The 26,421-nt window shown below is 47.0% G+C and overlaps 1 protein-coding gene across 1 annotated transcript; it reads left to right on the top strand.

Moving 5' to 3' along the window:
• The first annotated feature begins 3,020 nt into the window (after positions 1-3,020).
• SEC14L4 (SEC14-like 4 (S. cerevisiae)) lies at positions 3,021-25,660 on the top strand. Its single transcript, XM_006894787.1, has 12 exons — positions 3,021-3,074; positions 7,408-7,483; positions 16,271-16,314; positions 16,608-16,667; positions 16,783-16,971; positions 19,997-20,092; positions 20,541-20,601; positions 22,873-22,956; positions 23,230-23,336; positions 23,414-23,553; positions 23,640-23,809; positions 25,524-25,660. Exons 1-12 carry the CDS (start codon positions 3,021-3,023, stop codon positions 25,658-25,660), a joined length of 1,218 nt encoding a protein of 405 aa, XP_006894849.1.
• The last annotated feature ends 761 nt before the right edge of the window (positions 25,661-26,421 follow it).

Below are 26,421 nucleotides of genomic sequence, written 5' to 3'. Positions count from 1 at the left end.
CTCAGGACAGGGCAGGGTTCAGAGTCGTTGTACATAGGGTTGCTATGGGTCACAGGCAACTCGACAGCACATAACAATAACAACAGCTACAACAACATTCTTTCTTCATCCCTCTCCTTCTGCATCTGCTTTCTGTTTCCATGGACTTGTCTATTTCACACGAATGGAATGATACACTAGGTGGCTGTTGGGTCTCCCTTTCCCCTCACATAATATCAAGTCCATCCATGCAGGCAGATGTAGCAAGCCTACATTCCTTTTTATAGTTAAACTCACTGTTTTCTTATCCACTTGCATCAATTATTTACTATCAATTATTATTATCAATTATTGCATCAATTAAGAAGAGATAAAAGGGGAGGAAAGCAAACTGAGACTGGGAGACCCTTAGTATCAGTGAAAAACAATTGCCTGAAGTGGTACACCTCCTTGATAGGAGGAAAGGCCAGAACAGGTGGAAATCTCTGGGGAATGACGGGCCTACAGATGCTAATGGGGACAAGGGATGCTGAAGACCTATTGGACTTCTAGATCTTAAACTGTAAGAGAATAATAAATGTCGGGGTTTTTAAGCCAAAAATAAAACACCCCAACCCTCCGTTTTTGTCTATTTTCTTTCTCCCAAATTCCCACCAGCAAATACGGATTTAAAAGCTTTCCTTCAATTTCTTGTTTAATAGATTTTTGTATTTTCTTGTTGTCAAACCAATGGCTTTTCTCCTTATGATTCCTGCCTTTACTTCTGTGTGCAACCCACCCTGACTACATTATTTTTTTTTTACCGCTTTCTACAGCCTAACCTTTCAAAGATTCATGATCTGTCTAGTACAGTGCTTGTCCAAAGGACACACATTAACAAGCCATGTAGGTAATTTCAAAATTTCCAGCAGCTATCTTTGTCAAAAAGGGAAAAAAAAGATACCTTTGAAATGAATTTGTATACTCTGGTGGCCTAGTGGTAAGGCGTTGTGCTTCCAACCCAAAGGCTCATGGTTCGAATCCACCAGCAGCTCCAAGGGAGAAAGATGGGCAGTCTCCTCCCATGCAATTTACAGCCTCTGAAAATCGACTGGAGGGTCAGTTAGAAGTCGATTCTGACTCGAAAGCATCTAACAATATAACGTGTAACTCAGGATGTTGTCTCTTTGGCATGTGCCCAATACAAAACCTAAAGGTCTTTTCATACCAAAGTCCTGGTGTCACAGTGCCTAAAGCATGGAGCTGCTTATCTAAAAGTCTACACTTAGAATCCCTGGCCACATTGTGGGAGAAAGATGGCCAGTCACCTCATAAAGATTTACAGTCAATAGAGGATCATCTTGAGTTTGCAATTCAATCTACATTTATACATACGCTACTCTCACAACGATGGGACAAGGTTCCCATCAGTGACTCACAGAGTCATGGATCTGTGATCGCTTAGAGCTGTAGTCAACTTGATGGCACCTAACAACAACAACATCTGGATAGGAATCTCTGGTGACCTAGTGGCAACGAAGCTGCACTGCAATCTCAAAGGTGCGTGGTTCGAATCCACCAGATGCTCTGCTGGAAACGGAAGGGCAATTTCCTCCTGCGACAGTCAGATCCAATTCGACAGTACACAACAAAAAAAGGAGACCCCCCCAAAAAAAGAGCCCCAAACCATCTGGATAGGCGGCAGATTGCCAGGAGCTCGTTACTAGCTCTAGAGAAACACAGGGCTTGTGGTTCCCACAGCTACTACTGGGCTGGAGTCTGGTTTGACCCGTGGGAGGAACCAAGAGAAAGGTTCCACCCACCTCAACCTTCTTCTTCCAAAAATTTATGTTCAGCCAGTTTGGGTTTTCTCACCTTCACCAGGGACTTCCTCCTGGCTCCCCGAATACATGCCAGACACCTGCGTGAGCCCCCTGCCACCCCTGGGCTCCTAACCTCTCAGTCACCCCACGCTCTTGATTTGTCCTCCACTGTCCCCTCCTCCTGTCTTCTCACTGTGACTCGGGTCCCAAGCTCAAACCCTGGAACTACAATGAACACAATGTTAATCCCTCCTTAACAATAAGTGCCTCACACGCCCGCCACCACCCCCCAGCCATTACTCATCTTAAATCTCCATCCACTCACCTATTTCACAGCCAGAAGATCAAAGCGGAACTGCTTTTGCAACTTGTTGATTTTACTCGGCATGCTGATTTCAGCTGCATCTCTGGCTGAGCCTTAATCCCCATGGTGCCCCTCCACTCATCCCGTTTATGTACATTTCAGTCCTTCCCACCTTAGGCTCCCATGAAAAGTGCCCTAGTGGACGCTGATGCACAGATTCCCGCCTTCACTCCTGGCTTTACAACTAAATTTGGGAACGTCGAGACATATGGTAGTTCTATCAACGACTTTTTCTTTCCTTGTTGTGTACTGGCGAGTTGGATCCGACTGGCACAGGAGGAGAGTGCCTCTCCTCCAGCGTAGCAGCTGGTGGATTCGAACTGCCCACCTGCGGGATTACAGCGCAGCTTCTTGCCACTAGGCCACCAGAGCTCCCTCACCATCAACTTTTTGAGCGCGCATTCAAACTGCTTCCCACAGCAGCTGCCCTCATTATGTATTCCACCAGCAGTGGATAAACCATCCTGAACAGAACCGTTTGGCACATGAGGGTTCTCCTATCAGCTAGAGTGTTTTCAAGCTGGGAGGGAAAGGGCTGGAGAACTGACTAGGAAGATGTAGTGTTCCACTAAGGGGCTAGGTCGGTTTGTACAAAGTGTCATCAGTCTGAAACACCTATGAGTCCTTAGTGCCTGCCTCCCTCTTTTACGCCCCGCCCTCTGTCCGGCGTGGGAACTGCTCGCAATCTTTATGGCGAGGACGCCTGGACGCTGGGCACGGATCTGTGCGCCTGGACTCCTCTGGGACGCAGCGGACCCTGCGCAGGGTGAGATCAGGGGCGCGCTGGGCGAGCGCAGCAAAAACCGCCTGGAGAGTAGGTGAGAGCCCGAGCCGCAGGATTACGGAGGCTCTCCCGCACGCTGCCCAGCGGCACCATGAGCGGCCGAGTTGGAGACCTGAGTCCCCGGCAGCAGGAGGTGCTGGCCAAGGTGAGGAGCACACTGGGCAGGAGACGTGATCAGAGCTGGGAGACCTCCGCGCGACCTGATGCTTCCATACCTGCAGGATTCTCTCACTTTCCAGGAGGGAACCGAACCTTGGCAAGCTCAGACTTGCTTCCTAGGATGGCTTTCAGGGCAGAGACTGCTGTGCATAAGACCCTGAGCGGGAGGCCTTTTGAGGGGTGGGGAGCTCAGGCCCAATCCAACCTTCCAAGGACAGGGCTCCATGCCCATCTTCCTGTCCCACGTTCCAGACAGTGCCCCCAGCCCACCACCGCGCTATGCAGTTAGACTCTAGCTTCTTTGGGGGCCCTGGCTCTCCCACTGTTGGGCGAGCTGTGGAAGGGTCAGTGGCATAGCCAGCGAGCTACCTGGCAGCCTTGGGCTGTAGGCCACCCAGCACTCGTGTCCAGATTGCGACGCTGTTGTTTGGTTGGTTTGTGATTCTGGCACTCCTCAGGGCCCACGCCTCCTCTCTATTATTAATTTTTTTTAAAGGGAAATGTAAGCTTGGCCATTTCAACAGGACTCTGCAGACCCCACTTGGGAGTGTCACTGACCTGGGGAAGGGAGAATGTTGAGGTTCTATGTGCCTCAGTAGCAAGTCAGGGATAGGAACCTGTGACTTCCCAGAGGAATTCCGGGCTGAAAAGAAAGGGGTGGAGAAAGAGGTGCTCAGGTTAAGAAGACATTCCTTAGTGAAGAGGAGAAATCTTCAAGTGAAGGGGAGGTATCCCTGAATGAAGAGGGTTCCCAGAAAAAGGAGGGAGCCCCAAGGGCAAGCAAGGGAATCCTGTGTGAAAGAGAGAGTTTCGGAGGAACAAGAAGGTTCCTGGATGAAAGAGGGGGTTCTCAGGGAAAGGAGTTTTTCTGGGTGTAGAAGAGGGGTCTCCAATTGGAAAAGGGTTTGCAGGTGAAGGAAGAAGTCCTGAAATAAAGGATGGATCGTCAAGTAAAGCAGAGGTATCCCTGGGTGAATGAGAAGACCCCCAGGTTAATCCTTGGGTATGGGTGTGTGTGTTTCTGGCTGAGGAGGAGCCCTAGGGAAGGAGACAGAGTCTCCAAATTATGCAATAATTCTTAGATGAAGGGGAAGGGCTCAGGGTGAAGGAGAAAGGGGTTTCCTGGTGAGTGCCTCCCTCTCAGCTGCCTGTGACTTGTTTGCACATGGCACTGGGCCTGTGGAGATGAGTTATTTCAGAGAGACCTCTTATTTCTTCAGCTATTCATTTTTTAAATGCTCACTATTTTTTTAAATTGGAGGAAGAAACCCAGAAAAGCAGGAAAAAGGAGGGAGTTCACCCATGGGCCCACGCCTCTGGACAGGCACCCAGGCAGGATTTCTTCCTTTCCCCTCACCTGGTTTTAATCACCTCAGGCAGACTTGCTCCATGCGATTTGTAAGCCTTTCATTTTAGAAGCAGAATGCCAAGCTTTTCTTCCCAGGTGCCCCTGAGTGGATTCAAACCTCCATCCAGCCTTTGAGATTAGAAGTCTACTTGCAATCCCCAAAGACTCCAGTCACACTGCCAGGTGCTGCTTTTCCTGCTGTTGTTTTGTGCGATGAGTTGGAACTGACAGCTGGTTTTCAGAGGCAGTGGGCGACACAGGAGGAGATCGCCCATCCTCTTTCCTGTGAGGCATCCTCGGTTTCCCTGAGGCTCCCCAGCATCCACTGCGTAGATGTCCACAGGGTACATGCAGCATTCTTGAGGTTGGAAGCCTCCAGTCTGCCATTTCCTCCCTCTCGCCCTCAGTCTGAGTTTCTTCACTTGAAAAGTGAGGATAGGAAGTTTACCCACCCTAAGGATGAGATGAAGGCGACACTGGATCACCTTCAGGGAAGAGTGCTATAGGGTTCTCGTTCCTCTGGCATCATTAACCACCATCTCCAAAAAAAAGAACCCCAGGAGCCCAGTGGCTGTACTTACTTTCCAAGAAAACCCTCCTGCTTGGACCAGGGATTGTTACACCTGATGCCATCATTGCTTGTTAACTCTAGAGCTGCTTAAACTGTGTTAACTCTCTTCTGATTCTGTGACCCACACAGGAATGCATTCTTTTTTTTTAATATTTTATTGATTTTCATATAATAATTACATTATGTTTCATTCATATACCTTGTGTTTTATAAAATCTTTCTTTTACATTGTTTTTTCTTACAACTGTTCATATACATTCTATTTTACATCATTTTTTAAAATATTTTTAATGAACATTTACAGAGATTTTGGATTTCCATTCATTCATTACTGCACTTCTCTCCCCGACCAGCCACCCACCCCCACCCCCAGTAGGAATGCATTCTTATTGTAAACTTTATCCATTAAGGGAAGTTGGCTTGTGGGCTTTTTTACCCCAAATGCTGATTTTTCAGGTTACTCTTCCCAAACCCAGCCATTGAATTTGCTTTCATCTCTGTTAGCTCCTGTAGATGGAGCCCTGGGTAGGAGGTGTACACCTCAATTAGCAATAATTGAGGTTCAAATCCACCCAAAAATGCTTCAGATAAAAAGACCTGATCATATATTTTATTTTTTTTAATCTTATATTTGTGTGAGTGTACCGTCAAATCAGATCTGACTGGTACAGGAGGAGATTGTCCCTCCTTCCCCGGCAGAGCATCTGGTGGATTTGAACCGTGCGCCTCTGGATTGTAGTTGCAGCTCCTTGCCACTAGGCCACCAGAGCTCCCTCTGATCATATATTTTAAAAAGATCCCATCCACTGAGAATTCCAAGGAGTGCTGTGGGGTCGCTGTATGAACTTCATAGCACTCTTTTTTGTTTTCCATTTAGTTTTTTTAAAATTTAATTTTATTTTATATTGGCTTGCTTACAAAGTTTGTATACATTGTGTTTCACACAAACCATCATTCAGTTGTGTTTGATACAATCATTCCAATTTATTATATTTTATAAAATTAATCAATGTTGAATTATGTCCACTATTGCCCTGTCTTTCCTGATCCTGCCAGATTCTTCCCATTTCCTTTACTCACCCTCCCTCCATCCATCAAATTGTGCCACCCTATGATTCCCCCCAACCTGTCCTCACCCCTCTGCTCCTACCTTCCTACCTTTGGATCCTCATGCATATTTTACTAGTTCTCTTTTTAGTTCTCCAATGAAGATCTCATATAAGCTTTGCCCTTATGAGACTGAGTTCACTCAGCATGATGCTCCCCCGTCCCTTCCAAGTTAGGTAGTGATTTACAAAATCATTGCTCCTGTGTGCTGCATAGTATTCCATCGTGTGAATGTACCATAATGTCTCCATCCGTTCTGTTGTGGTTGGAGGTTGGGTATGTAGGCTGTTCCCATGTTCTTGCCATGGTGAATAACACTGCTATGAACATTGGTGTACAAATCTCCACTTGTGCCCCAGTTCTCATTCTCTCAGGGTATATTCCCAGCAGTGGAATAGCTGGCTCACAGGGAATGTCTGTGTTCAGCTTTTAGTACTCATTTTGTGTTTGTTCCATCTCCATGACAGCCAAGTCTCTTCCCTGGGTCCCGAGCTCAGCTTCCAGCCATCACCTTTATTGTTAGACTCACACAGTGACCCTGTGAACAACAGATTGAAACCTTGCTCTGTCCTGCACCATCCTCATAATCTCCACTGTACCCGAGTCCATTGTTGCAGTCACTGTGTCAATCTGTCATCTCCCCCAAGCTCAGCCACCAGGAAATGTTCCCCAGCAAGCTGGTTGCCCTGCACAACCCTGAGAGATTTACTAATGGAGTCTCTCTCAGGTCCCTCCTTGCCCATCTTTGTCTCAGTTCTCTGCACACAAACTCCACTGCCCTGAGCTTCAGTCTTTCCACACTTGCTGAGTGCCCACATTTAACCCAAGCCAAGTTCCTATTCTAGGGAACTTCAAATGCACAAGCTCATTCCGTTGGCTCGAGTTACCATTGCTCCCATTGCACAGATGTGGCAACTGAGGCTCACGGTTTCAATAACTTGCCTCCTAAAACGCAGTCTCAGAGCAACATACCCAACTCTTTCTAATTTCCCTGCATAGATATCACTCAGGGATTTTGGACTAGATAAAGATGCTGGGGTCTCACCTCAGGTCTATGGAGTGAGAGTTTTATGGCACAGGGCACCCCAGAGTTTAAAGAGTTCCCGCTCTTCTTTCTGTGGTGGAGTGGGGCAACGCGCTATTTCCGGTGGCAAAAAGGTCCAGGAGTGGCTGCTGCTAATCTGTGATCCCCTCTGCTGGGTGAATGGGCTGCCTGAGGGCAGGGAGGGACTGGGATAGGGTTGGGAACATGTGTTGTGGGAGTATCTCTGACCGTCACTCTACATCCCTCAGTTCCGAGAGAACCTTCAGGACCTGCTGCCCACCCTGCCCAAGCCAGATGACTACTTCCTTCTGCGCTGGCTCCGAGGTGAGGCTGGAGTGTGGGCAGGAAAGAGGGAGGATGGGAGGAGTGAAGGAAGAGAGAGAGAGGAGTGAAGAGACATGGCCGCCAACACCACAGAGTGATTAAAACAAAGTCTCAGGGGCCTGCTAGTTTGGGGGGGGGGGAATCATTCCATTAGCATGGCACAAAAAGCCTTGGAAATGAGCCTCAGTTTCCTCATTTGCACAGTGAGGTTGCGGGTTGATGGACAAGGTGGAGTGTATGGCCGTGGATGAGCACAAAAAAGGTCAAGGTGAGCTTAGAGTTCGTGCCAAAAGCACTACCTGCTTGCAACCTTATGGGGCACTGTGTGTAGTACACACCTCTGGATCTTTCTCTAGTTCAAGGTCCATCCTGAAATACACACTGTCAGTGAGATCAATATACTTACAAGGAAGACCCGTCAGTACAGCTATGATTTCAGTTTATGCACCAACCACTAATGCCAAAGAGAAAGTCATTGAAGATTTGTATCAACTTCTGCCGTCTGGAAAGGATCAGACACACAGGATGCATAATACTACTAATTATTATTATTAATTATCAATTATTAAGAATTGATAATTACCAGTCATTGGAATGTGAAACTTGGAATGAAAGAAGGAAAATATGGCCTCATTAATAGAAATGGCACTGACGATCACATGATAAGACTTTGCAAGACCAATGACCTTTCCATTGCAAATACCTTATTTCAGTAACACAAATGGTGAATATACACATGAACGTAACCTGATTGGATGCACAAGAATCAAATAAAATTATGTGTTTCATTTGGTAAATCTGCTGCCAAGAGCCTCTTTAAAGTGCTAAAGAGCAAGGATGTTTTTTAAAGATTAAGGTGTGCCTGACCCAAGCTGTGGTCTTTTCAGTTGCTTCATATATGCATGTGGCCATTGGGCAATAAATAAAGAAGACTAAAGAAGAACGGGATCCTTTGAATTGTGGTACACAAGAATAGTGTAAATATACCACGGACTGCCAAAAGAATAAACAAATCTGACTTGGAAGAAGTGAAGCCAAGATGCTTTCTAGAAACAAGGATGGTGAGATTTTAACTCAAATACTTTGAGCATGTTTTCAGGAGTAAACCAGTCCCTAGGAAAAGATAACATGCTTGATGAAGAGATTCAGCTAAAGGGGAGAAAATCCTCAATGAGATGGATTAACGCAGTGACTGCAAAAATGGGATTACACACAACAGAGATTGTGGGGATGGGGCAGGATCAGACAGGGTTTCCATCTGTTGTGGTCCATGGAATCACTATGAGCCTCAACTACTTTGTTGTTGTTATGTGCCGTCGAGTTGCCTGCGATTAATAGCGATTCTATGTACTGTAACTCTGAACACTGTCCTCTCTTGAACCATTCTCCTTGTCTCCAACACACCTCTCCCCATTACCCATTAGTGATTCAATCCATCTCATGCCAGGTTTTCCTATCTTGCAATGTCCCTCCACCCTTTGAAACACGATGCCCTTCTCCAAGGACTGGTCCCTCCTGGCAACATTAAAACAGACCAGGGAAACAAGAGAGACTAGAGAGGAGGATTGGCCACCCACCTCCGAAATAAAAGGTCTTTGAAAATTCTGTGTATAACAGAGTGCACTTAACATTAGACTAGCAGATATAGCACCAGAGGCTGACCCTTCATATTGATGCCTGTTTATGCTCATTCCAAAGAAAGGTGATCGATCCAGCTGAGAGTGTAGCCTAGTGGTAATAAGCTACACTGGCAATCCCAAAGGCATGCTGTTCGAATCTACTAGTTGCTCCACAGAAGAAGGGTGGGTGGACAAGCTCTTCCTGTGTGACTCACTGCCTCTGAGCCCTTGTCCATTTCAGCATCCACCCTCACTGCTCCCTGGCGCATTAACTCCAGCCAGTTCACCAGGTGCTGTAGAATCAATTCCGGCTCATGATTCCCCCCTGAGAGGCAGAGAAAAACTGTGCTAACTGTTCAGAAGTAGATTGTTAGATCTTTTTTCTAAAACACCTTTGGGTGGATTTGAACTGTTATCCTTTTGGTTAGCAGCTGAGCATGTTCATGTTAACCTTTTGCATGACTGAGGCACTCTGGTTAACCCCAATATATAAGCAAAAAAAGAGAATGCTGTCAGCGCCTGAGTTGCCCAGAAACTTCTTCCCTTTCCCAAAACTCAGACCTCAGTAGTTTCAGAGATGATTTCTTCCAAAGTTTTAGTTGTTGTCAAGTATTTAAAAGCCTAAAAGGTATTATATGAAGCCTGTAGCTGTTATAGTTATATGTCATCAGGTTGCCTGCAACTCAGCTCTGAACCCTACTTTGTCCTCACTGACTATAACACATCAACCCTCATTGCCCCAGGTACTGTGTCAAGTCATTCATCTGGGGTCTTCCTCTCCTGCACTGTCCTTCCACCCTTCAGAGCATGAAGTCCTTCTCCAAGGATTGGTCTCTCCTGGCCACGTGCCCAAAGTATGTGAGACAGAGCTTCAAAATCCTAGCCTCCAAGGAGAAATTTGATTTCACCCTCTCCAAGACAGACCTATTTGTTTTCTTGGTTGTCCATGATATGTTCAAGACTTCTCCATCATCACAACTCGAAGGTATAAATTCCTCTGTCATCAGCTGGCTTAAGGCAATAAAAGAAAAGGAAATTATAAGCCCTTTACTTATTAATGTACATACAAAGAAGCATGAGGGAGCACTGGTAGCCTACTTCATTGGGAGTTGTTATGCTGACCCAAATAGGCTGTGCTTTTCCAGCTGTTAGAATCCACACAGGAGAAAGCTGGTCAACCTCCACCCCTACGGGTAACAACCTGGGAAACCCAGTGGAGCATCAGGTGTGTGAGTTGGAACCAACTTGATAGCATTGAGTTTTCCTTTGGGTTGGCAGCACAACCTTTTACTTGCTAGACCCCAGAGCTTTCACAATGTGGTTAAGGAGAGTTAATCTAAAGTATGCATGAATAGTTGAACATTTGGAAAATATATCAGTGTCAAGAAAATATCAGTGTTATTTGACAGAATGTTGTTGTTGTTATTGTTATTGTTGTTGTGAGCTGTCAAGTCACCTGGATTCATAGTGACTCTATGTGCAATAGCTCTGAGCCCTGCTCTATCCTGAGTGAATCTATTGTCTCTGACACACCTGCTGTCATAACCCCATTTACTGTCTCAATCCATCTCATCTGAGATCTTCCTTTCCTGCGCTGTCCCTCTATCCTTCTAAGTATGATGCTCTTCTCCAAGGACTAATCTGTCCTGGCAACATGCCCAAAGTATGTCAGATAAAGTCTCAGAATCCTTGCCTCCAAAGAGCAGCTTGGTTTAATCCTCTCTAGGACAGACTTGTTAGTTCTCTTGGCAGTCCATTGTATGTTCAATACTCTTCTCCAGCACTGCAACTCAAAGGCAATAATTCTTCTTCTGTCATCTTTGGTCATTGTCCAGCTCTCTGGTACACAACAAGTAATTGTGAAGACCGGGACCTAAATTAGGCACTCCTTAGTCTCCAGACTGACATCTTTTCTCTTTAGCACCCTGGAGAGGTCCCTGGCAGTTGTTGTTGTTGTTGTTGTTGATTGCCTTCAAGTGAAGCATGACTCACAGCAACCCTATGAACAAAAGGCCTGAAGCCCCTCTACAACTACTGACATTTATCAAAGTTCATAGTTTCTGGAGGCATGTTGTTTAATAAGTGGATTCTGCTCCTAGTAGATTTTCCTAATACAATCCATCTTTTGATATCCTGACTTCTGATGCTAAGAGTGTTGATTGTAAAACGAAGCAAGCTGAAATTGTTCACAATCTAAACCTCTTCACCATCTATCATGATGCTGCCAATTGGTCCACTGGTGAGAATCTTTGTTTCTTTGATGTTGAGCTTCAATTCATATTGCAGGCTACAGTTCTTGACCCTCTGCAGCAAATGCTTCACGCCCTCCTCAGTTTCAGCAAGTAAGGTTGTGTCTTGAGCATAATTCATTTGTTGATGAGTCTTGCTTCAATCCTGATGCCACATTCCTCCTCATAAAGTCCAGCCTCTCAAATGATCTGTTCTGTATATAGATTGAAAAGACATGGAGACAGGACACATCCTTGATGCACTCCTTCCCTGATTTTGAACCATTACAGTGCTGCTTTGCTCTGTTCTGATGACTGCCTCTTGTTCCAAGTATAGGTTTAGGTTTTGTACGAGCACAATTGAGTGTTCTGGGATTCCTGTTATTCTCAGGGTCAGTCACAATTTGTTGTGATCCCACAGTCAAATGCTTTTGTATAATCAATGAAACACAGATAGACATTCCTCTGGTACTCTCTGCTTTCAGCCAAGATCGATCTGACCTTGGTGATGATGACCCTAATACCATGGCTTCTTCTAAACCCAGCTTACATTTCTGGTGTCCTCTATCGATGTGTTATTCCAGTCGTTTTTGCATGATCTTCAGGAAGATTTTGCTTGCATATTATATTAGTGATGTTGTTGTTGTTGTTGTTGTTGTTGTTGTTATATGCCATCTAGTCACTTGTGACTCTATATACAACAGCCCTAAACACTGCTCTATTCTATGCCAATCGCAGTGCCTCTGACACACCCATCCCGATTACCCCAGTCACTGAATCAATCCATCTCATAGAGGGTCTTCCCCTCCTGCACTGTCCCTCCACCCTCCCAAGCATGATGTCCCTCTCCAAGGACCTGTCTCTCCTTACAACATGTCCAAAGTATGTTAGACGAAGCCCCAGAATCCTTGCCTCCAAGGAGTAGCCTGATTTAATCCTCTCCAGGATGAATCTGTTTGTTTTCTTGGCAGTCCATGGTGCATTCAATACTCTTCTCTAGCACCACAGCTCAAAGGCATCAATTCTCCTTCTATCCTCCCTGATTGCAAAGACCATGGCCTGTATCAGATATACCTTAGTCTCCAGAGACACACCGCTGCTCTTGAGTACTTTAGAGAGGTCCCTAACAGCAGACTTTCCCATCGCAATACGTTTTTTTATTTCCTGGCTGCTGGTGCCAAGAGTGTTGGCCATGGAGCCAAGCAAACTGAAGCTGTGAACAATCTCAATCTCTTTGCCATCCATCCTGACGCTGCCAATTGGTCCAGTGGTGAGAATCTTTGTCTTCTTGACATTGAGCCTTAGTCCATACTGAAGGCTGCAGTCCTTGACCCTTTGCAGCAAGTGCATGAGGTCCTCCTCAGTTTCAGCAAGCAGGGGTGTGTCATCTGCATAGCGCAGATTGTTGATAGATTTTCCATCAATCCTGATGCCACACTTCTCCTCACAGAGCCCAGCCTCTTGGATAATCTGGTCTGCATTCAGGTTGAGAAGGTATAGAGATGGAACACATCCCTGGCGTACACCCTTCCCAATTTTGAACCATGCAGTGTTACCCTGCTCTGTTCTGACGACTGCCTCTTGGTCCAAGTATAGGTTTCGCATTCGCATGATTAAATGTTCTGGGATTCCCATTCTTCTCAGAGTCAGCCACAGTTTGTTATGATCCACACAGTTCAACAATATCCACACTCTATCAGATCATCTTCTTTTTTGGAATCACTCTAAAGCCGAACATCTAAATTAAGGCCTACTAGGGAAAAGGATTCAGGCCTTCAAAAACCCTATGCACAAGAAAGCACTTGAACAGAATAGTAGAATTAAAAATGAAAAATTAACTATCACATTTGATGCTTGCTAAAAGGGAAGAGGACTTGAAGCTCTTACTCCACAAGATCAAAGACTTCAGTATGGTTTATGCCTCAACATCGAGAAAGCTAAAATCCTTACAACTGAGCCAACAGGCAACATCATGCCTAAGTGTGAAAAGAGTGACGTTGCCAAGAATTTAACTTTACTTGGCTCCAGAATCAACACAGCAGGAAGTAGCAGTCAAGAAATCAACCCACTTACTGAATTGGGTGAATCTGCAGTCAAGGACCTCTTTAAAATGCTAGGGAATAAGGGTGTCAAAAGAAGCTGATTATGGCACGGGATCAGTCAGGGGTTTTGATCAACTGTACGTAGTTTGTTATGCACAGGAGTCACCTCTATGGCCCCTAACAACAGGCACGAACACTTTAAATTTAAACATAGAACTGGAGACTGTGGTCAATGTTGAAAGAAAAGAAATACCTATGAAAAGAAAGAATTGTGTTTCATTAACTTCAAGTCCTCAGCAGCCTTGTTCAGTTGTGGCTGCCAGAGAACAATAATCCAGTTACCACAGATAATTTAATTACACATCGTGAATACACAATATGAGTTTCCTAAATCCATAATCTGGAAAGAAGATGGAGCAGGTGAACGTGATGATTTTTCTTGAAATATTTGCAGGGTTGCCACAGGGACAAGTGGTTTCCTAGATTCCCAATGGTGCCTGACAATGAGACTGTAATTCATTGTGATGCTCAAAACGAAAATGTTGAGGTAGTGAGCTGCTCATCATGGGAAGTGTTCAAGGGAAAGCTGGTGACCCTCATTGGGTTTTTGTGGGAGTCGGTGATCAGGATAGTTCAGTCCCCACCTCTTATCAACCTCTGATCCTGGATCCCATCATTGGTTTAGTTCATCACTGAGCACACGACATTCCTAAAACAGGATGTCATGCTTTTCAATGAATATATGTTTATTTGTGGAAATAAATGATCAAAACAACACCTGTCATCACTGAGTCGATTCTCTTAACAACAATACAGGACAGAGCAGAAGATCCCCATGAGATTCCCCAGGGCTGGAATATTTACTCAAGCTGATTAACACATCTTTCTCTGAAGAGTGGTGGGTGGGTTTGAACCACCCACCTTTCAGTTTGCAGCTGAGCAGTAACTGCTATGTCGGCTCCCACTCACTCACTGCTGTCGAGTCAGAACGAATCCATAGCTGAACCTGCAGCAGGTTGGAAAGCGCCCACCTTTCTCCCATGGGGTCACTGATGGGTTTGAACCAGAGAGGGGTCACCTCTGGGTTAACAGCACAACCCCAATGACACTAATTGAGGCTTTTTTCCAGAACTCACTATGAGCCAATTACTCTGCCAAAAACTGTATCTCTTTTATCTCATGCCATCATCTAAATAGTTCTGAAGTAAGACATGATTCTCATGTAACAAACAGAAAATGGAGGCTCAGAGAAGTTAAGGGCCTTGCCCACAATCACACCATAAATTGTTCTTAGATATTTTTTTTAATGTTTTGTGTCCTGTCGAGTTGGATCCAACTGGCACAAGAGGAGATTTCCCCTCCTTCTCTAGAGGAGCATCTGGTGGATTCAAAATGTGCACCTTCGGGACCGCAGTGCAGCTTTTTGCCACTAGACCACCAGAGCTCCCTAGAAAATCATTTTTAAAAGACAAATCTAAATGAAGCCAGAGCCACAACTCAAACAGATGTATGTACATCCATGTTTATTGCTGCCCTATTCACAATAGCAGAGATGGAAACAACCCAAGTGTCCATCAACAAATGAATGGATTTAAAAAGAAAAAACAAAACTATGGTATATTCACATAATGGAATATTATGCAGCACTGAAAAACAATGAACTTGTAAAACAACATGGGGGACTCTGGAGGACATTATGGTGAATGAAATATCTCAATCGGAAAAGGACAAATACTGTATAACACTGCTATTGTAAAATAGAATAGACATGGAGAAGTTGGGGAGAGAATGGGAAAAGAGTGGCTAGATAATGAACATTACATTAGAACAGATGAGGGGAAGAACTGTTTGAAAGGAATATGTAATTAGGCATTACATGTATGACAATAATCTGGAACAAGTGGCAGGGGGAGGCGGGGAAATGTGCAGCAGCAAAAAAAAAAATAAAACGTTTTTATATTTAAATACAATGAAAGAAAAAACTAGAATACCAGCCTAGGTATATCTGCCATAAAGTCAGTGCCCCTCCCCACCCCTCACACTGTATACCTGTATATATGTTAGGGCTGAGGGGGAAGTGTAATCTCTTGTCCCATTATAGTTGTGTTGCTATGTACCTTTGTGTCAAAACCAACCCATAGCTGACCTTCTAGAGGGTTTTCAGAAGCGGTGAATCACGCTCGAAGAGATTGCTCATCTTCCTCCCACAGAGCAGCTGGCAGATTCGAACCACTTGCCTTTGGGTTGGCAGCGCAGCTCCTTACCACTAGGCCACCAGAGCTCCCTATGTGTTGTCAAATATTATAGGTTGACAGAACCAGTTCTTAGAGAGAGAGGGACATCATACTGGGAAATACAGACGGTCGGCGAAGACCCTCAACGAGATGGGTTGGTGCAGGGACTGCTGCAATGGGCTTGACCATGACAGAGGTGGAGAGGATGGTACAGAACACGCCAAGGTTCAGATCTGTTGTTCATACACCTAACAACGATAATAACAAAGCAACCTCTACAACAAACCATTTTTTGCTTTTTGACTTTTCCTATTTTGGATTCTGTTTTCTTTATTTTTTCTTAATTTTTGTTGTTGTTGTGTACCATCAAGTCAGATCCAACTGGCACAGGAAGAGAGTGCCCTCCTTCTCCAGCGGAGCATCTGGTGGATTTGAACTGCACACCTTCGTGATTGCAGTGCAGCTTCTTGCCAGTAGGCCACCAGAGCTCCCTTTAGAACAAGCCATTTTTAAAAGCCTACAAACTGGAGTTAAGGACTCTCAAAACCTTCTGGAATATCAAAGATCTCTGCTTTAAAAAAAAAAAATCCAGACTAGTGACCTCTATCGTCACCTCAAGCTCTTTCTGGATCCGGTCTCACACCTCCTCTCTCACTTCTTGCAGCAAGGAACTTTGACCTGCAGAAAGCTGAGGACATGCTCCGCCAGGTGAGGGCCCATCCCTCCTGGCACCCTGCCTCCCACGCCCGAGCCCCAGGCTTGGCAACAAGTGTGACACCCTCTCCCCATCTGTTTCCACATTACTGCTTCCCTCCTTTCATCCATTGCTGCATCTCTGCCTCCTCCCCTCCCTCCTAGCCTGTATCCAGTGCTGTACTGGTGATGCTGGGCATGCTCTGACAAGTTCCCCGGTGGCTCTGGGCAGAGGGGTCCTCTGGGGCTCTGGGCAGAGGGGTCCTCTGGGGCAGGCGAGACCTTCAGCTCTGGTCCTGTCTCTGCAGCACGCCGAGTACCGGAAGCAACAGGACCTGGACCACATCCTTACATGGCAGCCCCCAGAGGTGACAGTGACCCTCCATCTCGCTCCCACCCCTCCCCCAGCCTTGACCCCTGGGGGAGCTGCGGCATGGCTTGGGGGGGGGTTATGGTTTGCATTGGAGTCCTTTGCACGTCCAGGTGATCCAGCTGTATGACTCCGGGGGCCTGTGTGGCTACGACTACGAAGGCTGCCCCGTATGGTTTGACATCATCGGGAACCTGGATTCCAAGGGCCTCTTATTATCAGCTTCCAAGCAGGAGATGATCAAGAAGCGCATCAAGGCCTGTGAGATCCTTCTGCGCGAGTGTGAGCTGCAGAGCGAGAAGGTGAGTGTGAGCTGCAGAGCGAGAAGGTGAGAGGCTGGGCCAGGCAACACCTGCCGGCAGGGGGCGCTAAGACCAGGGAAAGGCGTCACCTGCCTTCTTCCTCTCTCAGCCCTCAGCACTCAGCCCGGTGCAGCTGGGCTTCTCTCCTAGGCATTCATCCAACAGCATCTAGCTGCCTCTGCTGGCCTGAGGCAAGGGTCCCCTAGCATGAGATGCTGCCCTTGGGTGCAGCAAACTCTGTCACTGAGACCCCGAAAGGCTTGCCCTAGTGGACAGTGAGCTTTGCTTTTGACAAAGATGTTCCCTGGTTGGTGAGTTGCATAAGTTCAGACAGCTTAACGGGGGAGCCATTGCTTTGGGATCCCTGAGAGCAGGGACTTTTGAACTTGGGGCATATCTTTTATGGGGACCCTAAGAGCTGAGCCTGTGGAGATGCTACAGAAAATATTGAGTCCTAGAAGCAGGAGCTTCCACATCAATGAGGATCTTCATCTGTCCAGGTGCAGCTCTTCTTACACCTGAGCTGACCCCCAATATCAACAGGCTTCTGTGGCCAGTGACACCCTCCTCCCCAAGTGAATCCAATGCCAAATGTATCCTGTGTTGGTCTCATGTGTTTAGGTGTGTAGATGGCTCCCTGGGGAGCACTGTTCTGTCATGGGCGTGAATGACCAAGGTCCCCAGGACCTGTGTCCCCAGGATCCAGGGCAATGTCAAGCACATAGTAGTGGATCAGTATGGAAGTAGGATCCATATTGGTAGAGATTTATGACAGTGGAAAAAGAATTGCAAAGCTCCATGTTTACTGGGAAAAGAAATATGCTTGGAAACATAGAAGGCCAATGAAAGAGAAGGTTCTGAAAGAAATGGGTTGAGACAGTGACTGTCACAATGGGCTTGAGCTTGGCCAAGTTGCAAGGATGGCGCAGGGTTTTGACCTGTTGTTCAAAGGGTCTTTATGAGTCAGAGTTGACTCAAAAGCAGCTAACCATCGCAATGACATACTTAACGGTGCCTGGTTTGACTAGAATGAGGCAGTGGTTAAGCACACACAACCTGAAAGGTCAGCAATTCAAGCCCTATTAAACTATGAATTGGAATCAACTCAATAACAGTGGTTTGAATGGTTGGCGTGTCTTCAAGACAGAACTGGCTGATTTTATACATTTAACACAAGTTTCAGGGAGCCCATGTGAATCACAACAAACTGTAGCTAACTCTGAGAAGAATGGGAATCCCAGAACACTTGATTGTGTGTATGCGAAACCTATACATGGACCAGGTGGCAGTCATCAGAACAGAGCAAGGTAATACTGCCTGGTTCAAAGTCAGGAATGGTGTATGTCAGGGATGCATCCTGTCTTCATACCTTTTCAATCTATATGTGGAACAGATCTTCCCGGAGGCTGGGCTTTATGAGGAAGAATGTGACATCAGGATTGGAGAAGACTCATCAACAACCTGTGCTACACTGATGACACAACCTTTCTTACTGATATGGAAGAGGACCTGAGGCATTTGCTGCAGAAGGTCAAGGACTGCAGCCTTCCGTATGGATTAAAGCTCAACATCAGGAAAACAAAGATTCTCACCACTGGACTAACTAGCAAAATCATGATAGATGGTGAAGAGATTGAGATTGTTTACAGCTTCAGTTTGCTTGGCTTCACAGTCAACACAGTCTTGGTGCCAGCAGCCAGGAAATCAAAAGACTAATTGCATTAGGAAAATCTCCTGTCAGAAACCTCTCCAAAGTATTGAAGAGCAATGATGTCTGTCTGGAGACTAAGATGCTCCTGATCCAGGCCATGGTCTTCACAATGACTTGCTATTCATCAGAAAGCTGGACAGTGACTAGGGATGATAGAAAATTGATGCCTTTGAGCTGTGGTGCTGGAGAAGAGCATTGAATATACCATGGGCTGCTAGGAAAACAAACAGGTTCATCCTGGAGAGGGTGAAACCAGGCTGCTCCTTGAATGCAAGAATTCTGAAGCTCCATTTGACATACTTTGGGCATGTTGCAAGGAGGGTAAAGTCCTTGGAGAGGGACATCATATTTAGGAGGGTGGAGGGACAGTTCAGGAGAGGAAGACCCTCAATGAGATGGATTGATTCAGTGACTGGGATATGGGGGTGGGTGTGTTGGAGATGATGAAGTTGACTTAGGATAAAGCGGGGTTCAGAGCTGGTGCACATAGGGTTGCTACGAGTCGCAAACAACTTGATGACACTTAACAACAACATCAGGGAGCACTGGTGGACTAGGGGCAAGAGGTTGCACTGCAATTCCAAAGGCGCAATTTAAAGTCACACAACACAGCAACACAATTATTAGCCACTTGGAGAGTATTCTTCATTGGAGCTGTTGATTCTGCTGCTGCTGATACTAATAATATTCCTTAGGACCCACCTATGGAATCTTCATTCATTATCTCAATACACCCTTGCAGCTCTTCTGTAAAAATCTAAAATTATCCTCATCTTGAAACAGAGGAAAGTAAACCTCAGAGCTTTGAAACCCACTCTGCATCTCACTGCCTATACAGCCACACATCTAGGATTTGCATGAAGCAATGTCAACTAACGTTTTTGTTGTGTGTCATCGAATGGGAACAGACTCATAGCTGACCCTATCAAGATTTTCAGAAGCAGTAAATCACACAGGAGAAAGATGCCCATCTTTCTCTTGCAGAGAAGCTGGCAGATTCGAACTGCATACCTTTGGGTTGGCGGTGCAATTCCTTACCACTGAAGCCACCAAAACTCCCTTCACTGATGTAGTATATGATCTCACACACAAAGGAGTCATGAATGAGGTCTTCAAGTGGACAGTTTCAACCAGACTGTTTCAGGTTCAGCTGCGGCCTCTCCTCAGGCCCTAGGTGGAGTCCATCTGTTAAGAAGCTCTCCGGCAGCGTGCCACGTGGTGACAGGAAGGTGGGCAGAAGTGCCCGAGTCTCTCTAGTCAGCATATCCTTGCTGGATCTGCTGTGTGACAACAGACCTGCTTTCTCCCATGCAGCTGGGCAGGAAGATCGAGACAGTGGTGATGGTGTTTGACATGGAAGGCCTAGGCCTGAGACATCTGTGGAAGCCAGCTGTGGAGGTCTACCAGCAGGTAAAGCGGGAGGCTGGCCTGGGCCTGGAGGCACAAGGGCTCTTGGGCCAATAAAGGGAGAGTCAAAGTCCAGTTAGTCAACCTTGTCTGGAATCCACCTTCCCAAGAGAAGAAAGGGCAAGAATCAGAGGAAGACAGGGGGCTGTGCTGCCGTTGTTATGTGCTGTCAAATTGAAATCAACTCATTGCTATAACTTGCACAGAAGGAGGTTGCTTATCTTTTACCCTTGGAGTGCGGGGTGGATTTGAACCACCTGTCTTTGAGTTGGCAGCTCAATTCTTTATCCACTAGGCCACCAGGACTCTCCAGGTCACCAGAGCTATCAAGGGCCTCTTATCTTACTGCAGCAAAGTTCAGGGACTACAGAGATCCGGGACTAGGGGTCCTGAGTGCGACTGAGGATCCTGAGTGGGCACAGTCTTAACCTGACCTATCTTGACCCCACAGTTTTTTGCCACATTGGAAGCAAATTACCCCGAGACACTGAAGAATTTAATTGCTGTTCGAAGTGAGTGACATGATCTTCCAGGGAAGGAGGAAATAGAAAAGGTGGGAGTTGGGGGACAGTGGGTAAGCTCATGAGTTCAGGGTGCTTCTCAAACCATCACTTATGAAGAACCATTTTTGGACAGTTGGTTGTTTTTTCTTTTTCATGTCAGTCCTTCACAGACTGATGCTTTTGTAACATACAAAGCATGTATGTTCTACGTAACGAACATATCCCAGTATGTTGCGTTGAAATAAGTTCTACATTTCCGAACATTTGCTGTTGTTTGCTTTACTAAGTTCGGTGTGCACTGGTAACAGATGGTTCAGGGATAACATTGGTTGGTGTTTACACCGTGAGCAGAATGCTGTCTGAAATGGTCATATAGTGGTGGTCATGGTGGTAGGTGCTGTTGAGTCATCTGCGACCCATAACAACCCTATATACAACAGTTCCAAAGCCTGTCCTGTCCTGAGCCAGTCTCACTGACTCCAACACTCCTACCCCCACTGCCCCAGTTACTGTATCAATCCATCTCATCTGGGGTCTTCCTCTCCTGTGTTGTCCCTCCCCCACACACACACCACCCCCCCCGTCTGAGCATGATCTGTCCCTCCTGGCCACATGCCCAAAGTATGCGTTACAGAGCTTCAAAATCCTCACCTCCAAGGAGAAACTTGTATTCACCCTCTCCAAAACAGATAAGACTGCTTGGTAGTCCATGGTGTGTTCAAGACTCTTCTCCAGCACCACAACGCAAAGGCATTGAATCTTCTATCATCCTTAGTCACTGTCCCCCTCTCTGATGCATAGCAAATAATTGTGAAGACCATGGCCTGAATCAGGCACACCTTGGTCTCCAATTGATACTGCTTCTTCTCAGTACTCTGGAGAAGTCCCTGACAGCAGATTTCCCTGTTGCAATTCATCTTTTGATTTCCTGACAACAGAGTTCACTATGTGTACTCTTCCTGCCGCCCCCCTGCCACCATTTTTCCTTGTTGTGTACCGTGTACTCTTTCCGCCCCACCCCCAGCCACCATTCTTCCTTGTTGTGTACCGTCAAGTCGAATCCAGCTGGCACAGGAAGATTGCTCCTCCTTCTCCATCAGAGCTTTTGGTGGATTTGAACCATGCACCTTCAGAATTGCAGTGCACCTTCTTGCCACTAGGCCACCAGAGCTCCATATGTACTCTTGACCCAGAGGGATGATCTGGGTTCAAGTATAGCTACTTCTGTGACTCTGAGCCTCAATTTGTCCATTTTGGGAGTGGCTTGCAATGTTGTTGTTAGGTGCCGCCAAGTCACATACCATTCATGAACAACAGATCTGAACCCTGTCCTATCCTGTACCCCTGACACACTTGAGTCTATTGCTGCAGTCACTGTATCAGTCCATCTCAGTGAGGGATTTCCTCTCCCTTTCCAAGGCATAGCCTCTCCTAACAACATGCCCAAAGTATGTAAGATGACATTTTACCATCCTTGCCTCTAAGGAACATTCTGGTTGCACTTTCTCCAAGACATACCCATTCATTCTTTGACAGTCCATGACATATTCAATGCCCTTCTTCAACACCATAACTTAGAGGCATCGATCCTTCTTCTGTCGTCCTTATTCATTGTCTGGCTCTCAAATGCATAACAATTGATTGAAAAGACCATCGCTTGAATCAGGCAACACCTTAGTCTTCAAACTGATATCATTGCTCTTCAAGACTTTGGAGAGGTCCCTAACAGCAGACTTTCCCAGTGCTAGTCAGTCATAAGGATGGTGCAGGATGGGGCGAAGTTCAAATCTGTTATTCCTAGAGTTGCTATGAATCAGTTTGATGTCACCTAGCAACCACAACAAAAGACCCTTGAGGCTTAAATGCATAGAGATGATATAGCACAGAACCTAGCTCACTGAAAGTGCCCAGGAAGATAAGTGATTTAGGGTGCAACGTGAGATTTAACGCAGATGCTTCCTGGGCCACTTGTACTCGAGAGAGTTCCAAGGCAACATGGGGGGAAGACCTTGAATGTAGAAGGACAAAGGACCACTGGGCAATGGGAATTGCTTACGGCTCACATGTTACAGTGAGGCTCTGGGAGGCGGCTGACTGGTGAGAGCCAGGCGCCTTGGCCGGTGTTACACATAACACATTCTACGTAATTTCCATTTCACAGTTAACAACCGGGAGACTCAAAGTCACACAGCTGTAAGTGGTAGATTCCAGCTCTAATGACCTTAACTTTGGCCAAGTCCTTTCTGGTCCACCTTCTCCAGGCTATTGCATCTGTTTCAGCCCCCAAGCTGTTCCCGGTGGCCTTCAACCTGGTCAAGTCATTCATGAGTGAGGACACGCGCAAGAAGATAGTGATTCTAGGAGGTCAGTGATTCGGCCTCTGGACCGAGCCCCCACCTCCATGTGTCAGCCAGGAAGCAGATGAGGACTGAAGGTTCCATCACTCTCCGGCCCTCCTGTCTCAGACACCGGCCTAGCATGACCCCAGATGACCTCTCCAGTCACAGCGGGGAAGGGGTGGCCTGAGTGACCACGTAAAGCTTTTAGATGCTCTTAGAAACAGAGGCTCATGAGAGCCAGCTGGGAGCTTGTCGGGCTCCTCCCCGGATTAACTCCTCCTTCCGGATCCCCCCACAGCCAACTGGAAGGAGGACCTACAGAAGTTCATCAGCCCCGATCAGCTGCCTGCAGAGTTTGGGGGGACGATGACTGACCCCGATGGGAACCCCAAGTGCCTGACCAAGGTGTATACAGGTGCCCCGAGGACAGGGAGGGAGCAAATGGTCAAGTTGAGTGCCCGCTCACCTGCCTCCACCCTCAGATCCAGTACGGAGGCTTCGTGCCCAAGAGATTCTATCAGCGCAACCAGGTGAAGATGCAGTACGATCACACGGAGTCTGTGGGCCGAGGCTCCTCCCTGCAGGTGGAGAACGAGATCCTGTTCCCGGGCTGTGTGCTCAGGTAGGGGAGGCGGCCACTCCATTCCTGGGCACAGCTGGGAGGCGCTCTGGGGGCCTGGGCAGTGGCCTGTGTTCTGTCCACTGCAGGTGGCAGTTTGCATCAGAAGGAGGTGACATCGGCTTTGGGGTTTTCTTGAAGACCAAGATAGGAGAGCGGCAGCGGGCAGGCGAGATGACGGAGGTGCTGGGCAGCGAACGCTACAACGCCCACATGGTGCCCGAGGACGGGAGCCTCACGTGCGTCAAGGCGGGTGTCTGTAAGTGCTCATTCCAGTAATTGGTCTCCTGGTGGGTAGACAGCTGGTCGTCTCTTACCAGGCTTGCAGGCCCACTCTAATACCAGCTCTCAAGAAAAGACAGGGGGTTCTGTAAACTCCGAGACCCACAGGTACCAGGAAGCTTGGCTCCAGGCATTGGGGTGTGAGCGCCCCCAAGTCTGGATAGCAGAGCACTGGTTCACTATAGAGAAAGAACTGGACTTCACCCGGCTGGGATGGAAGCTCGGCAACCAGGAAGGCCCACACTGGGCTTCTCAGGCTCAGAGACAAGTAAAGAGAAGCCTTATCGCCAGTGTTTCTGCGTTCACTTTTCCTGTTTCTGCCTTGGTGGCATCTCGCTCACAAGGCAAAATTCCAACTTCACAATTATATAATCTCAGCTCAAAAACTCATGGCCTGAGTCGGAATTGACTCACAGCTGACCTTTCAGTGGGCTTTCAGCAGGCAGTAAAAAACCAAACCAAAACAAAAAACCAACCACAACAAAACCATTACCGTAGAGAACTGACTCCTAGCTGGCCCAGAGCTCTTAGGAATGGCTCAGATGCTCACCTTTCTCCCTCAGAACCACTCGTGTGTTTGTCCCATCAGAGAAATGCCATGTTTGGGTTAACAATACAACTCTATATGAACCACACTTCCAGAACTCCCTTTGTTTATGCAATATTCAGGGGCTCTGGTGGTCCATAGGGCGTTATGTGTTAACTCAAAGCCATTCATCCTCAGGCCTCCTAGTCCAGGTGTTTGTTTTTTATATTAACAACATCGCCTATGAATATCCTAGCCTTCCACCCTTATGAGGAACACAGTTCGAAAACGGAGAACTGAAGGTCAAGTTCTGATGGAGGAGAAAGTGTTTTACTAAATGCACGAGCCAACAACGCATGCGAAGATGGAAAGCAAGAAAGAGTGAGCAAAGTAGAGACCAGAGAAATCCAAGGGCTCACCTCGAGTCCCAGAGTTTACATTTGACCTTGGCATTAAAGAAGACGCTCAGCCCTCTGCTCGGGAGCCAACAGGTCTCCTCCCTGGGTTGAGGGATGAATATATAGGGATGATGTGGGGGTGAATGACTATAGATACTACGGTTTTTGCATCCACGAGGGAGCTCTGGTGGCCTAGTGGGTAAGCAGTTTTACTCCACGGGAGAAAGATGGTCAATCTCCTCCTGTGTGAATTACAGCCTCTTGAAAACCTGCTGAGGGTCAGCTGTGAGTTAGTTCTGACTTAATGGCAGTGAGTTTTGAGTACCTTCCTCACAGGAAGCTCTGGTGGCCTACTGAGTAAGGAGTCGTGCTGCCAAACCAAAGTCAGGCGGATTGAATCCACGAGCTGCTCTGAGGGAGAAAGATAGGCAATCTCCTCCCATGTGATTTACAGCCTCTTAAAAACCTGCTGGAGGGTCAGCAATGGGTCGATCCCAACTGTATGGCAATGACTTTGGCTTTGACCTTCCTCACTCACAGGGCTGCTTTGAGGATCCAAGAAGTTAAAAGTGTTAGGTTCCTGGCATATAGAAGGGACTTACTGTGTGCTGTTGGTTTTAAGTAGCATAAGTATCAAATGGTGAGAGGAAATGGGTTTGGGCTAGACCATAGCTGACTGGCAGGTTGACCCATTGGTACCAAGGGCCCTAGGGCTGGTTTTTCTGCCTCCACTGGCCACTCCAATGAACACCTGTCCACCTTTGCAGATGTCCTGCGCTTTGACAACACCTACAGTCTGATGCATGCCAAGAAGGTCAGTTATACTGTGGAGGTGCTGCTCCCTGACAAGGCCTCTGAGGAACAGCTCCAGGATGTTGGGGCGGTGGGGTCCCCCACAAAGTAGTGACAACTCCGGCTACCTCTGTGCTTGTGTTTGCCAGCCCCTAGCACCTTCGTTCTTGTTCCTGGTGCCTCATTCTCCAGGTAGGGGAATGCCACCCACCCACATGACCCTTCTCCCCTGGCACAGTGGCCCAGCAGGACGGGGGAGAACTAATGCTTAATGACTAGAGGGTGTGTTTTATCCCCAGTTCCCAAGATTCCCGCACTAAGTCAAGGCTTAACGCATCCTTCAGCCTCCAGGACTCACCCAGATTTGGTGTCCCAGCTAGGGAGTGTGGCTAAGCCCACTTCTTACAAGGGGCTCCCCTTTAGACCTGAAAAGCAGGGATACCTGTTCCCTGGACGAGGTCCGCAGGGCTGAGCAGTGATGCACCTGCCTTAACATTCATGAAGTGAATGGCTCATGACTGAATTCCCAGTAGCTTCTCGGTGGCCTCTCCTCTGTCCTGCCCCCACCCTCCATTTCACTTTCATTCTTTCCTGCTCCTCAAAACAAATTCCTCTAGTCCCCACTTTCTACCTAAGGAGGTCTGGTGGGGGTTGTGTTTCTAACCCAAAGGGGACACCTCTCTGAAGGTTTGAATCCACCAAGGGCTCGTTGGGAGAAAGATGGATAATCTCCTCTTGTGTGATTGGTTTAGAGCCTCTGAAAGCCCACTGGAGGGTCATCTCTGAGTCAGTTCTGACTTGATGGCAGTGAATGGGTCTGCGATCATTTAACCAATGCAGGCCATGGGGTGGAGGCAGGAAGGGACAGGCAAC

Source organism: Elephantulus edwardii, unplaced genomic scaffold (assembly GCF_000299155.1).
Source record: "Elephantulus edwardii isolate Elephantulus edwardi_28Jun2011 unplaced genomic scaffold, EleEdw1.0 scaffold00151, whole genome shotgun sequence".
NCBI classification, from domain to species: domain Eukaryota; kingdom Metazoa; phylum Chordata; class Mammalia; order Macroscelidea; family Macroscelididae; genus Elephantulus; species Elephantulus edwardii.
Note: the sequence above shows the minus strand (reverse complement) of the source record. Positions and strands in the feature narration are given on the sequence as shown.

Excerpts from the sequence above, each read along its gene's own strand:
- SEC14L4 (XM_006894787.1), top strand. The coding sequence starts at position 3,021 with ATGAGCGGCCGAGTTGGAGACCTGAGTCCCCGGCAGCAGGAGGTGCTG. Across the intron at positions 3,075-7,407 it reads AGCAGGAGGTGCTGGCCAAG|TTCCGAGAGAACCTTCAGGA; the intron begins GTGAGGAGCACA and ends TACATCCCTCAG. Across the intron at positions 16,668-16,782 it reads TTACATGGCAGCCCCCAGAG|GTGATCCAGCTGTATGACTC; the intron begins GTGACAGTGACC and ends TTGCACGTCCAG.